General features: G+C 47.4%; 2 protein-coding genes across 4 annotated transcripts in view; both read right to left on the bottom strand.

Annotated features, from left to right (window-relative positions):
* The window catches only part of asah2 (N-acylsphingosine amidohydrolase 2), a 17,935-nt gene extending 7,592 nt beyond the window's left edge, over positions 1-10,343 (bottom strand). The window contains exons 1-9 of one of the 3 annotated variants that reach the window (XM_061982146.1): positions 10,295-10,343; positions 9,840-10,008; positions 9,679-9,782; positions 9,057-9,200; positions 3,031-3,207; positions 2,700-2,827; positions 921-998; positions 262-382; positions 15-140 (exon numbers count right to left, since the gene is read on the bottom strand). In XM_061982146.1, coding sequence (XP_061838130.1) covers positions 15-140; positions 262-382; positions 921-998; positions 2,700-2,827; positions 3,031-3,207; positions 9,057-9,200; positions 9,679-9,782; positions 9,840-9,960 — 999 coding nt within the window. In that variant the 5' untranslated portion in view covers positions 9,961-10,008; positions 10,295-10,343. Of the gene's footprint in view, positions 1-14; positions 141-261; positions 383-920; positions 999-2,699; positions 2,828-3,030; positions 3,208-9,056; positions 9,201-9,678; positions 10,009-10,294 lie in introns of all 3 variants that reach the window. The other 2 variants (XM_061982144.1, XM_061982145.1) reach the window with 2 other exon arrangements.
* A 2,407-nt stretch (positions 10,344-12,750) lies between these two features.
* LOC133620036 (uncharacterized) overlaps positions 12,751-15,000 on the bottom strand; it is a 33,880-nt gene continuing 31,630 nt past the window's right edge. Inside the window, exon 32 of the mRNA XM_061981187.2 lies at positions 12,751-13,004. Coding sequence (XP_061837171.1) covers positions 12,891-13,004 — 114 coding nt within the window. The 3' untranslated portion in view covers positions 12,751-12,890. The remainder of the gene's footprint in view (positions 13,005-15,000) is intronic.

The following is a 15,000-nucleotide window of genomic DNA, read 5'->3' as shown; positions in this document are numbered from 1 at the left end:
GTGTGTGTGTTCACCCCTCCATCAGGACAGGAGCTGTTGAGGTAGTCACATGAAGCTGCTGTGTTGACGCAGTGAGGACCTTCAGTGTTTGGACTCACGTCACCAAGGTTACTGGAGGAGAAAGCAGCTACAAACACTCCCTGACACACACACACACACACACACACACACACACACACACACACACACACACACACACACACACACACACACACACACACATTGAGCAGGTGTGAAGCAGGTGTCTCATCATGCCATCACCTGTCCAGGTAGCAGGCCACGGTTCTTGTCCTGCTCCATGAGGTAGGCAGCATAGCCCAGGTTGTCACTGCTCAGCAGGCGGTTGGAGTTCTTCATGCTGACTGCGTGCACCGCAAACCAGCTGCAGGGTGGAGCAAGACCACGTGGGTGACGTAGACCACATAGGTGATGTAGGTGACGTAGGCCACATAGGTGATGTAGGTGACGTAGGCCACATAGGTGATGTAGGTGACGTAGACCACATAGGTGATGTAGGTGACGTAGGCCACATAGGTGATGTAGGTGACGTAGGCCACATAGGTGATGTAGGTGACGTAGGCCACATAGGTGATGTAGGTGACGTAGGCCACATAGGTGATGTAGGTGACGTAGGCCACATAGGTGATGTAGGTGACGTAGACCACATAGGTGATGTAGGTGACGTAGGCCACATAGGTGATGTAGGTGACGTAGGCCACATAGGTGATGTAGGTGACGTAGGCAACGCAAGTGACGTAGACCACATAGGTGATGTAGGTGATGTAGGCCACATAGGTGATGTAGGTGACATAGGCAATGTAAGTGACGTAGACCACATAGGTGATGTAGGTGACGTAGGCAACGTAAGTGATGTAGGTGACGTAGGCCACATAGGTGATGTAGGTGACGTAGCTCCTTACCTGAGCATGCCCATGCCGTCTCCGTCCAAGTCGGTGAACTTCAGGAGCACCATCTGCTTGTCGATGTTGTCGTCATACCTGAAAGCACATCGCTGACATCACCACCATCACCTGACTTCCTGTACTCACCTGAGTCGCTCCTCCAGAGGGTTGTTGTGGTAGGAGTGAGGACTTCTGTACTCACCTGAGTCGCTCCTCCAGAGGGTTGTTGTGGTAGGAGTGAGGACTTCTGTACTCACCTGAGTCGCTCCTCCAGAGGGTTGTTGTGGTAGGAGTGAGGACTTCTGTACTCACCTGAGTCGCTCCTCCAGAGGGTTGTTGTGGTAGGAGTGAGGACTTCTGTACTCACCTGAGTCGCTCCTCCAGAGGGTTGTTGTGGTAGGAGTGAGGACTTGTGTACTCACCTGAGTCGCTCCTCCAGAGGGTTGTTGTGGTAGGAGTGAGGACTTCTGTACTCACCTGAGTCGCTCCTCCAGAGGGTTGTTGTGGTAGGAGTGAGGACTTGTGTACTCACCTGAGTCGCTCCTCCAGAGGGTTGTTGTGGTAGGAGTGAGGACTTCTGTACTCACCTGAGTCGCTCCTCCAGAGGGTTGTTGTGGTAGGAGTGAGGACTTCTGTACTCACCTGAGTCGCTCCTCCAGAGGGTTGTTGTGGTAGGAGTGAGGACTTCTGTACTCACCTGAGTCACTCCTCCAGAGGGTTGTTGTGGTAGGAGTGAGGACTTGTGTACTCACCTGAGTCGCTCCTCCAGAGGGTTGTTGTGGTAGGAGTGAGGACTTGTGTACTCACCTGAGTCGCTCCTCCAGAGGGTTGTTGTGGTAGGAGTGAGGACTTCTGTACTCACCTGAGTCGCTCCTCCAGAGGGTTGTTGTGGTAGGAGTGAGGACTTCTGTACTCACCTGAGTCGCTCCTCCAGAGGGTTGTTGTGGTAGGAGTGAGGACTTGTGTACTCACCTGAGTCGCTCCTCCAGAGGGTTGTTGTGGTAGGAGTGAGGACTTCTGTACTCACCTGAGTCGCTCCTCCAGAGGGTTGTTGTGGTAGGAGTGAGGACTTCTGTACTCACCTGAGTCGCTCCTCCAGAGGGTTGTTGTGGTAGGAGTGAGGACTTCTGTACTCACCTGAGTCACTCCTCCAGAGGGTTGTTGTGGTAGGAGTGAGGACTTGTGTACTCACCTGAGTCGCTCCTCCAGAGGGTTGTTGTGGTAGGAGTGAGGACTTGTGTACTCACCTGAGTCGCTCCTCCAGAGGGTTGTTGTGGTAGGAGTGAGGACTTCTGTACTCACCTGAGTCGCTCCTCCAGAGGGTTGTTGTGGTAGGAGTGAGGACTTCTGTACTCACCTGAGTCGCTCCTCCAGAGGGTTGTTGTGGTAGGAGTGAGGACTTCTGTACTCACCTGAGTCGCTCCTCCAGAGGGTTGTTGTGGTAGGAGTGAGGACTTCTGTACTCACCTGAGTCGCTCCTCCAGAGGGTTGTTGTGGTAGGAGTGAGGACTTCTGTACTCACCTGAGTCGCTCCTCCAGAGGGTTGTTGTGGTAGGAGTGAGGACTTCTGTACTCACCTGAGTCGCTCCTCCAGAGGGTTGTTGTGGTAGGAGTGAGGACTTCTGTACTCACCTGAGTCGCTCCTCCAGAGGGTTGTTGTGGTAGGAGTGAGGACTTCTGTACTCACCTGAGTCGCTCCTCCAGAGGGTTGTTGTGGTAGGAGTGAGGACTTCTGTACTCACCTGAGTCGCTCCTCCAGAGGGTTGTTGTGGTAGGAGTGAGGACTTCTGTACTCACCTGAGTCGCTCCTCCAGAGGGTTGTTGTGGTAGGAGTGAGGACTTCTGTTGACGCTGCTGCCAGACACGCCTCCTCTCTTCCTGTACACCCGCCCTGCACGCATGCTGCTATGGGCTAGGGCTATACTCTGGAACACAACATGACTGACTGAATGAATGAATGAATGAATGAATGAATGAATGAATGAATGCATGTTAAATGATCAATTAATGAACATAAATGATGAATGAATGTGTAGAAAGAGCTTGTGAAAAAGCCAATGAATGAATGACCAAAGAGATGAATGAATGAGTGTGTGAATGAGTGAGTGAGTGAATGAGTGAGTGTCACCTTGACAATGCCGTCCACCAGAGGTTGGATGGAAGACTTGATGTAACCTTTGCTGCTGATCATGAAGAGAGTGTACTGGAAGTATCCTGCAGGTGCACAGTGTGTGTGTGTACCACTCAGCACTACGTTGTCCTGACGGTACTCTGATCCATACTGCACCTGCAGGGCCTTCAGGACCTGCTCATGGACACACACACACACACACACGCACGCACGCACGCACGCACGCACGCACGCACGCACGCACGCACCCACACACACACACGCACGCACAAACACATGCACACACACACACACGCACACACACGCGCACACACACACACACACACACACACACACACACACACACACACACACACACACACACACACACACACACACACACACACACACACACACACACACACACAAGTTGGGTTTCTGACAATGCATTTAGTGTACCACATAGTGTGTACTACATTTAGTGTACCACATAGTGTGTACTACATTTAGTGTACCACATAGTGTGTACTACATTTCATGTACTACATAGTGTAATGCATTTAGTGTACCACATAGTGTGTACTACATTTAGTGTACCACATAGTGTGTACTACATTTAGTGTACCACATAGTGTGTACTACATTTCATGTACTACATAGTGTAATACATTTAGTGTACCACATAGTGTAATACATTTAGTGTACCACATAGTGTGTACTACATTTTGTGTACTACATAGTGTAATACATTTAGTGTATTACATAGTGTAATACATTTAGTGTACCACATAGCATGTACCGTATTTTCCGCACTATTAGCCGCACCTAAAAACCACAAATTTACTCAAAAGCTGACAGTGTGGCTTATAACCCGGTGCGCTTTATATATGGATTAACATTAAGATTCATTTTCATAAAGTTTCGGTCTCGCAACTACGGTAAACAGCCGCTATCTTTTTTCCCCGTAGAAGAGGAAGTGCTTCTTCTTCTACGCAAGCAACCGCCAAGGTAAGCACCCGCCCCCATAGAACAGGAAGCGCTTCTTCTTCTACTGTAAGCAACCACCCGCCCGCGTAGAAGAAGAAGAAGCGCGCAGATATTACGTTTCATTTCCTTTGTGTGTTTACATCTGTAAAGACCACAAAATGGCTCCTACTAAGCGACAGGGATCCGGTTCATGAAAAGACGCAATCTCTCCATCCGCACACGGACTACTATTTCACAGCAACTGCCTAAAGACTTTCAAGAAAAGCTGGCTACTTTCCGTGCATATTGTAAAAACAAGATAGCTGAAAAAAAGATCCGGCCAGAGAACATTATCAACATGGACGAGGTTCCACTGACTTTTGATATTCCTGTGAACCGCACTGTGGATACAACGGGAGCACGTACGGTGAATATTCGCACCACAGGGAATGAGAAGTCATCCTTCACTGTGGTTCTAGCTTGCCATGCTAATGGCCAGAAACTTCCACCCATGGTGATATTCAAAAGGAAGACCTTGCCAAAAGAGACCTTTCCAGCCGGCGTCATCATAAAAGCTAACTCGAAGGGATGGATGGATGAAGAAAAGATGAGCGAGTGGTTAAGGTAAGTTTACGCGAAGAGGCCGGGTGGCTTTTTTCACGCAGCTCCGTCCATGTTGATATACGACTCCATGCGCGCCCACATCACGCTGGTTTTTTAATATATTATTAAAGTTTGACTGACCTATCCGACTGTTTTTTTGACATTCCTTTAGCGCAGTTAGATGCGGCTTACAACACGGGGCGGCTTATAGGTGGACAAAGTTTTGAAATATGCCGTTCATTGAAGGCGCAGCTTATAACCCAGGGCGCCTTATGGTGCGGAAAATACGGTACTACATTCAGTGTAGTACATGGTGGACATCAAGTCAATGTTCTATCAGGTCAGAGTCGACAGGTCTCAGGTAGATTACTTACGCTTCTTGTGGTGGCCACAAGGAGACACTAGTCTGAGCCCAAAGGAGTACCGTATGTTAGTGCACATATTTGGGGCAGTGTCCTCCCCAAGTTGTGCAAGTTATGCCTTAAGAAAGACTGCCAATGACCACCAGGATAGTTTTCCTCCTCAGATAGCTGACACCATCCGACACAACTTTTATGTAGATGACTGTGTAAAGTCAGTGTCCACAGAACCAGAAGCTAAACAGCTAGTGAAAGATCTTACTGCATTATGCAGTAAGGGGGGGTTTCAGCTTACCTAATGGGTTAGCAATAGTAGAGCAGTCCTAGCTTCCATTCCCCAAGAGCAGAAGGCTAGGGAAGTTAGAACGCTAGACCTCGACAAGGATAGCCTCCCCATAGAAAGGGCTTTGGGTTTACAGTGGTGTGTGAACTCTGACACCTTCCAGTTCAACATCAACATCATGGACAAGCCACACACCCGCAGAGGTATTCTTTCTGTCGTGAGCTCCATATTTGACCCACTCGGCTTTCTGGCCCCTCTAATCCTCCCAGCCAAGCAGTTGCTACAGGTGCTCTGTCAAAAGCGCTTTGGATGGGACGAGCCCTTACCCCAAGATCTGAGTGATAAATGGGTGGATTGGACCAAAAGCCTGGAGGGTCTCAAATGTTTTAGCGTGACACGTTGCTTTAAGCCTATGGCCTGTGGAACACCTACATCTGTTCAACTGCATCATTTCGCAGATGCCAGTGAAGTGGGCTATGGCACAGTGAGCTACATCAGGCAGGTCGGCCCTCAGAGAGCTGTGCATGTTGCATTTCTTCCAGAGTCCCCCCACTTAAACAAATCACAATACCACGACTAGAGCTGGCTGCTGCTGTACTCTCTGTAAAGGTGGACAAAATGCTCAGGAAGGAATTACACCCAGGCCTGCAGCCATCCATCTTCTGGACAGACAGTCAAACTGTCCTCAAATACCTCCAAAATGACCAGGCACGGTTTAAGACCTACGTGGCCAACAAAGTCTCACTCATTCGTGACAACACAGACCTGTCTCAATGGAGGTATGTGGGCAGTAAGAGGACTGAGTACTGGCAGATTCATGCAGCAAAGGAGATGGATACATGCTCCCGACTTCTTATGGAAAGCAGAGGAAAGTTGGCCTGCACAGGAAGAATGGGGCTCCAAGTCAGTGTTACAGGATGACCCAGAAGTCAGAAAGAACACTACTGTCTTCACTACAGTGGTAAACACTGAAACTCCCACAAACCAGCTGCTTTCCTCCTTTTCAAACTGGAAAAAGCTCCTTAGAGCAGTGGCATGGTATCTCAAGACGAAGAACACTCTACGCTTGCTTGCTAAAAGGAAAAAGGAACTCCTCTCAGGTCAAACTGCCACCCGTTCACACAGCTACAACGTCAACAAGGAACTCAAAACTTTCAGGCCCACACTTGGTGGACAACGCCTCACAGTGGAAGATGTCTCGCAGGCCGAAAAGTCAGAGATCATTCATGTCCAAAGACAATCATTCCCTGTGGAGATGGCAACACTCAAAACAGCTTCATCTAGTGTTCGTAAGAGCAGCAACATCAGCAGGTTAGATCCCATGCTAGATGAAGGCATGTTAAGGGTAGGGCGTAGATTGCATAGATCTGCAATGCCCGAGGAAGCCAAGCATTCCTGTATCCTCCCCAAAGATGCTCATATCTCAACTCTCATCCTGAGACACATTCATGAACACTCTGGACACAGTGGCAGGAACCACATGCTTTCTGAGCTCCGAAAGAAATATTGGGTGGTAAAGGGAAACTCCGCAGCCAGAAAGGTGATTTCAAAGTGTGTTGTGTGTCCACGTGTGAGAGGAAAAACAGGAGAGCAAAAAATGGCAAGTTTACCCCAAGAGAGAATCCTCCCTGACCTCCCTCCCTTTACTAATGTCGGGTTAGACTACTTTGGCCCAATCACAGTCAAAAGAGGGAGGAACCTAGTCAAGAGGTATGGGGCCCTCTTTACTTGTATGAGCAGTAGAGCGGTGCATTTGGAGGTAGCCTACACACTAGATACTGACTCATGCATCCATGCTATAAGGAGGTTTGTCTGTAGGAGAGGACAAGTTAAGCACATTCGATCCGACAATGGCACTAACCTGGTGGGAGCTCAAGCCGAGCTCAAAAAGGCCCTGAGTTCACTAGATGACAGGAAAATCCAAGGCTCCCTTCTCTCTGAGGGAATTCAGTGGACATTAAATCCACCCGCAGCCTCCCACCACGGTGGAGTCTGGGAGAGGCTCATCAGGTCTGTCAGACAGGTACTCAACTCTACTCTCCACCAACAAGTCATTGATGATGAGGGCCTGCACACCATCTTTTGCGAGGCAGAGGCAATCCTCAACAGTCGTCCCCTCTCCACAGTCTCCCCAGATCCACAGGACTTAGAGCCGTTGACCCCAAACCACATTCTCCTTCTAAAAACTCAACACATCATATCCCCCTGGCACCTTCGAGAGCCAGGATCTCTCCGCCAGGCGCCGCTGGAAACAGGTCCACTATATGGCTGACCTTTTCTGGCACAGATGGACAAGGGAGTATCTGGCGCCAAGTGAGGAACAACCTGCAGCCAAGAGATGTAGTCCTGGTGGTCGACCCCACAGCCCCACGGGGTTCCTGGCCATTGGGCAGAGTACTGGAGACTCGGCCAGATGGAGGAGGCCTGGTCCGGTCAGTCAAGCTCCAAACAAAGACTTCAGTCATCGAAAGGCCTATCACCAAGCTGTGCCGCATCCTGGAGGCTGAGGGCTGACTGGTCAGTCATGGAGACCAGACCACAAGACGCCCACAAAGGACGTAATGTATATACTTTATTTTCTCTCAAGGCTTTGCATTTTGTTTGTTTATTATGGAATAGGCTCCTTTTTTTGCATTAAATGAATGAATGTGATTGAGTCTGTAAAGATCAATCAGGGGTCGGTGTGTAGGAGCCAACTTGAATCTATGTTTATTTGATTATTTTTGAGTGATTGATGTGTGTATGTCAGGGTGCACCCTATGCAGCTGGTGAAAAGTTCCCACGCAGGCCTATAAGGGGCAGGAGCGTGCTGGGCGCGTGATTGGCAGTCGGGCACCAGCATACCGTCTTTGACCTCACCTGTCTGTAGACCTCGGCTCATTCATTTTGTTTCCCGAGTATTCTGTTCCTTGATTTTTGTAAATAAAACAATCTTCAATTGCACTGCTGGATCAGTTTGAATTAGTGGATGGATAGCGGGAAAAGGAAGAATAGGTGACAGGGAAGCGGGAAAAGGAAGAAGAATAGGTGACAGGGAAGGCTGTTTATGGTGTGAGTCAGACAAGATGCAAGTGGAACAAACATTTGAAACAAAGGGGTTATAGGAACAATCACTTTCACTGTTTTATGCCACTTCACTGTGTGCTAATAGCAAGCACTTTGCAGCATGCACATGGTAGTACACACTACATAGTGCACATGGTAATGTATGCACATGGTAGTACACACTACATAGTGCACATGGTAATGTATGCACACGGTACTACACACTACATAGTGCACATGGTAGTACACACTACATAGTGCACATGGTAGTACACACTACATAGTACACATGGTAGTGCACATGGTAGTACACACTACATAGTGCACATGGTAGTACACACTACATAGTGCCCAAGGTAATGTATGCACATGGTAGTACACACTACATAATGCACATGGTAGTACACACTACATAGTGCACATGGTAGTACACACTACATAGTACACATGGTAGTGCACATGGTAGTACACACTACATAGTGCACATGGTAGTACACACTACATAGTACACATGGTAGTGCACATGGTAGTGCACACTACATAGTACACATGGTAGTACACACTACATAGTGCACATGGTAGTACACACTACATAGTGCACATGGTAGTACACACTACATAGTGCACATGGTAGTACACACAGTAGTAAACTATGTATGTACTTACTTTGTGTGTATTAGTAAACATCTACTGTATGCTCTAGTAATCATTGTGCACTGTGTGTGTGTGTGTGTGTGTGTGTGTGTGTGTATACATGTGTGTGTGTGTGTGTGTGTGTGTGTGTGCACCTCCAGTCGCAGCCTCTGTGAGATCATTCCCACGTCCACGGTGACGAAGACCACTCTGTGCTGGCCGTCATCAACGATGAAGGCTCGACTGAACAAGCGAGTGTGAATTCCTGCAGCTGTCTGCTGAGGGTTAGCATAGCCCATCTACACACACACACACACACACACACACACACACATGTATACACACACACACACACACACACACACACACACACACGTATCAGCAGCACACCCACACATGTATACACACACACACACACACACACACACACACACACATGTATCAGCAGCACACCCACACATGTACACACACACACACACACACACACACACACATGTATACACACACTGACATGTACACACACACACACACACACATGCACACACACACACACACACACACACACACACACACACACACACACACACACACACACACACACACACACACACACACACACACGTATTAGCAGCACACCCACACACATGTATACACACACACACAGACAAACAGACAGACAGACAGACAGACAGACAGACAGACAGACAGACAGACAGACAGACAGACAGACAGACAGACAGACAGACAGACAGACAAACAGACAGACAGAGGACCCACCAGAGGAATGTCAGCAGGGGGTCCAGTGCAGTCAGCACGGCCCACTCCGATCAGAAAAGATGGGCGTGGCGTTTCAGGACTTGGGGGCGGAGTCGGGTCAGAACCTGAGTGAAGGTGATTGATTGGCGGAGATGAAAAGTCAGAAAAGAAAGGTGACTTACCTGTCTTCCTGTCACTCGTCACCATCAGTGTGAGCAGTGTCACGCTGACAGTTGCCATGGCAACGAACAGCACCATCAGCATCACCTCCAAGGAGGAAAACGCACACTTCCTGTCGGCCATCTTGTTGCGCAAACTGGGAAAAACCAAGTTGGTCTGATGTGTGTCTGGCTTCTCTCACACACACGCACGCACGCACGCACGCACGCACGCACGCACGCACGCACGCACGCACGCACGCACGCACGCACGCACGCACGCACGCACACACACACGCACACAAAAACACACACACACACACACAGACGCACACACACGCACACACATGCACACAAAACACACACACAGACACACAAAACACACAAAAAACACACAAAAAAAAACCCCACGCACACACACGATACAATGTGTTAGAAAAAAGAAACATTTGAAGAAGAAGACAAGAAGTCCAACTCACCAAGAACAGATGTGTGTGTGTGTGTGTGTGTGTGTGTGGTCCTTATCAGCTGACCAAAGCTCACATGACTATCATCAGGAAGTGTGTCCTATCTTATTTTGCGCACACACACACACACACACACACACACACACACACACACACACACACACACACACACACACACACACACACACAGCGACTCAGTGATTAGAGTGTCCGCCCTGAGATGGGTAGGTTGTGAGTTGAAAGGAGTCATAGCGAAGACTATAAAAATGAGAGCCATGACCTCCCTGCTTCAGCAAAATTCCATCAAGGGATGGAATTTTGGGGTTAAATCACCAAAAATGATTCCTGGGCGTGGCCACCACTGCTGCTCACTGCTCCCCTCACCTCCCAGGGGTTGGGTCAATGCAGAGGACAAATTTCGACACACCTAGTGTGTGTGTGACTATCATTGCTACTTTAACACACCTAGTGTGTGTGTGTGTGTGTGACTATCATTGCTACTTTAACACACCTAGTGTGTGTGTGTGACTATCATTGCTACTTTAACACACCTAGTGTGTGTGTGACTATTGTTAGAATAATGATGTATATATTATCACACTAACTTTAGTATGCTTAAAGTCCGTTGCTTGAGTTATTTAGCTATTGTGCTCAAGTTGGACTTTTTCTAATGTGAGCAAGGACAAATAGTTCTTGTCTGAGGGGTGTCCTCAGCTGTAGATCTTATCTTTGTTTGAGCCCGCCAACAGCCAAGGACTTCAACCCACTTCAGCGAAGATGGGATGACGGCACACGGACGAGGCAGAGACTTCAAGGACCTCAACAAGATAAGATTCCAACACGCAGACGAAGCGGTGACGGGGCAAAAGCACAAGACCCCCAGAACATTCCGTCACGTATCGCGCGTCCTGGACCAGCTTTGCATAAAATATGTGACCACTCCTTTTAGAGGCGGCCTTAGTATTGTTGACTGTGGAACTCCTGAATAAAAAGAGAGACGCAAGAGCTGGACCTTAGAGCGTAGGGCGAGACTGTGACTAAGGGTCCGGCTCCATGCGTTCTCCTCATGAGCTAAATTGAACTCTGTCTCTGATTGATTCCTTGCTTCTTGTCTGATTAATAGATGTCATCAGTGTTTCAACCTGACAACTATCATTGCTACTTTAACTTTAACACACCTAGTGTGTGTGTGTGTGACTATCATTGGTAGTTCAACACACCTGGTGTGTGTGTGTGATTATCATTGGTAGTTTAACACACCTGGTGTGTGTGTGTGTGTGAGACTATCATTGGTTGTTTAACACACCTGGTGTGTGTGTGTGACTATCATTGGTAGTTTAACACACCTGGTGTGTGTGTGTGTGAGTATCATTGGTAGTTTAACACACCTGGTGTGTGTGTGTGTGTGAGTATCATTGGTACCGTATTTTCCGCACCATTAGCCGCACCTAAAAACCACAAATTTACTCAAAAGCTGACAGTGCGGCTTTTAACCCGGTGCGCTTTATATATGGATAAATATTAAGATTCATTTTCATAAAGTTTCGATCTCGCAACTTAGGTAAACAGCCGCCATCTTTTTTCCCGGTAGAACAGGAAGCGCTTCTTCTTCTACGCAAGCAACCGCCAAGGTAAGCACCCGCCCCCATAGAACAGGAAGCGCTTCTTCTTCTACTGTAAGCAACCACCCGCCCCCGGAAGAAGAAGAAAAAACGCGCGGATATCACCGTACGTTTCATTTCCTGTTTACATCTGTAAAGACCACAAAATGGCTCCTACTAAGCGACAAGGATCCGGTTCATGAAAAGACGCAATCTCTCCATCCGCACACGGATTACTATTTCACAGCAACTGATATTCCTGTGAACCGCACTGTGGAACGGGAGCACGTACGGTGAATATTCGCACCACAGGGAATGAGAAGTCATCCTTCACTGTGGTTCTAGCTTGCCATGCTAATGGCCAGAAACTTCCACCCATGGTGATATTCAAAAGGAAGACCTTGCCAAAAGAGACCTTTCCAGCCGGCGTCATCATAAAAGCTAACTCGAAGGGATGGATGAAGAAAAGATGAGCGAGTGGTTAAGGTAAGTTTAAGTTTACGCGAAGAGGCCGGGTGGCTTTTTTCACGCAGCTCTGTCCATGTTGATACACGTATGTTTGTGATTGCACATTTGCGTACATTTTGGGAGTGAACAGAGTTGTTAGAACGCTGGTTTTTAATATATTATTAAAGTTTGACTGACCTATCTGACTGTTTTTTTGACATTCCTTTAGCGCAGTTAGATGCGGCTTACAACACGGGGCGGCTTATTGGTGGACAAAGTTTTGAAATATGCCGTTCATTGAAGGCGCGGCTTTTAACCCAGGGCGCCTTATGGTGCGGAAAATACGGTAGTTTAACACACCTGGTGTGTGTGTGTGGGTCCAGCAGATGGTGGGTGTGTTGGAATGAGGGAACATCATCAGGAGGTACTAATCACTTTTATTTTCTCCCACTGAAAAAGTTTGGAGTTCTTTCCAACCTCAGCTACAAAAGCATAACAATGGACAAAATAAAAAGCATAAATTTAAAGTCTTTAATGACTCCTCAGCAGCTCTGATGATGTCACTTCCTGCTGGTCTTGGAGCGTAGTTGCCGCTTGATGATCACATGGTCGCTCTCCTTGGCCTCACCTGCCCCCCCACACGTCTTCTTGGCCTCACCTGCCCCCCCACACGTCTGAGCACAAACACTTCCACACGTTAAAGAGGAACAGCACTTTGGAACAAATCCTTATGTCAGTTTCTGACTTGTAAACTTAGACTAAAGTCTGCTTACAACACAGTCAGTGGAGGTCTTCTACTTCCACCATGAAGTCAAGAACTAACAACACAGTCAGTGGAGGTCTTCTACTTCCACCATGAAGTCAAGAACTAACAACACAGTCAGTGGAGGTCTTCTACTTCCACCATGAAGTCAACAACTAACAACACAGTCAGTGGAGGTCTTCTACTTCCACCATGAAGTCAACAACTAACAACACAGTCAGTGGAGGTCTTCTACTTCCACCATGAAGTCAACAACTAACAACACAGTCAGTGGAGGTCTTCTACTTCCACCATGAAGTCAAGAACTAACAACACAGTCAGTGGAGGTCTTCTACTTCCACCATGAAGTCAAGAACTAACAACACAGTCAGTGGAGGTCTTCTACTTCCACCATGAAGTCAACAACTAACAACACAGTCAGTGGAGGTCTTCTACTTCCACCATGAAGTCAACAACTAACAACACAGTCAGTGGAGGTCTTCTACTTCCACCATGAAGTCAAGAACTAACAACACAGTCAGTGGAGGTCTTCTACTTCCACCATGAAGTCAAGAACTAACAACACAGTCAGTGGAGGTCTTCTACTTCCACCATGAAGTCAAGAACTAACAACACAGTCAGTGGAGGTCTTCTACTTCCACCATGAAGTCAACAACTAACAACACAGTCAGTGGAGGTCTTCTACTTCCACCATGAAGTCAAGAACTAACAACACAGTCAGTGGAGGTCTTCTACTTCCACCATGAAGTCAACAACTAACAACACAGTCAGTGGAGGTCTTCTACTTCCACCATGAAGTCAACAACTAACAACACAGTCAGTGGAGGTCTTCTACTTCCACCATGAAGTCAAGAACTAACAACACAGTCAGTGGAGGTCTTCTACTTCCACCATGAAGTCAACAACTAACAACACAGTCAGTGGAGGTCTTCTACTTCCACCATGAAGTCAAGAACTAACAACACAGTCAGTGGAGGTCTTCTACTTCCACCATGAAGTCAACAACTAACAACACAGTCAGTGGAGGTCTTCTACTTCCACCATGAAGTCAACAACTAACAACACAGTCAGTGGAGGTCTTCTACTTCCACCATGAAGTCAAGAACTAACAACACAGTCAGTGGAGGTCTTCTACTTCCACCATGAAGTCAACAACTAACAACACAGTCAGTGGAGGTCTTCTACTTCCACCATGAAGTCAACAACTAACAACACAGTCAGTGGAGGTCTTCTACTTCCACCATGAAGTCAACAACTAACAACACAGTCAGTGGAGGTCTTCTACTTCCACCATGAAGTCAAGAACTAACAACACAGTCAGTGGAGGTCTTCTACTTCCACCATGAAGTCAACAACTAACAACACAGTCAGTGGAGGTCTTCTACTTCCACCATGAAGTCAAGAACTAACAACACAGTCAGTGGAGGTCTTCTACTTCCACCATGAAGTCAACAACTAACAACACAGTCAGTGGAGGTCTTCTACTTCCACCATGAAGTCAACAACTAACAACACAGTCAGTGGAGGTCTTCTACTTCCACCATGAAGTCAAGAACTAAGTGCTAACAATACTCCATTGACCTGAATATTAGCAAGTGTTGGTGTTATCTAAAGTTTCATGAGCACCGAGGCTCATGAAACTTTATTCTACATGATATTTATTAATGCCTCACACCTGCATAGTAGAAGGATTGTACAGTAAGTGATTGTTTTATTATGTCTCTCATCAAGTCTGCCATGATTAGTAGTCTTCTTCTTCTTCTTCTTCTTGAAGGCAAGTGAACATTGATGCGTTTTTTTAATTAATACGTCACCGTCTGATCAAAACATTGAAGTTATTATGAATGTTACTACATGACATATATACTTACATCATGTATATATTACATGTTATTATGAATGTTACT

This window comes from Nerophis lumbriciformis, linkage group LG32 (assembly GCF_033978685.3).
Source record: "Nerophis lumbriciformis linkage group LG32, RoL_Nlum_v2.1, whole genome shotgun sequence".
NCBI lineage: Eukaryota > Metazoa > Chordata > Actinopteri > Syngnathiformes > Syngnathidae > Nerophis > Nerophis lumbriciformis.
This window is presented reverse-complemented; position numbering and strand designations above follow the sequence as displayed.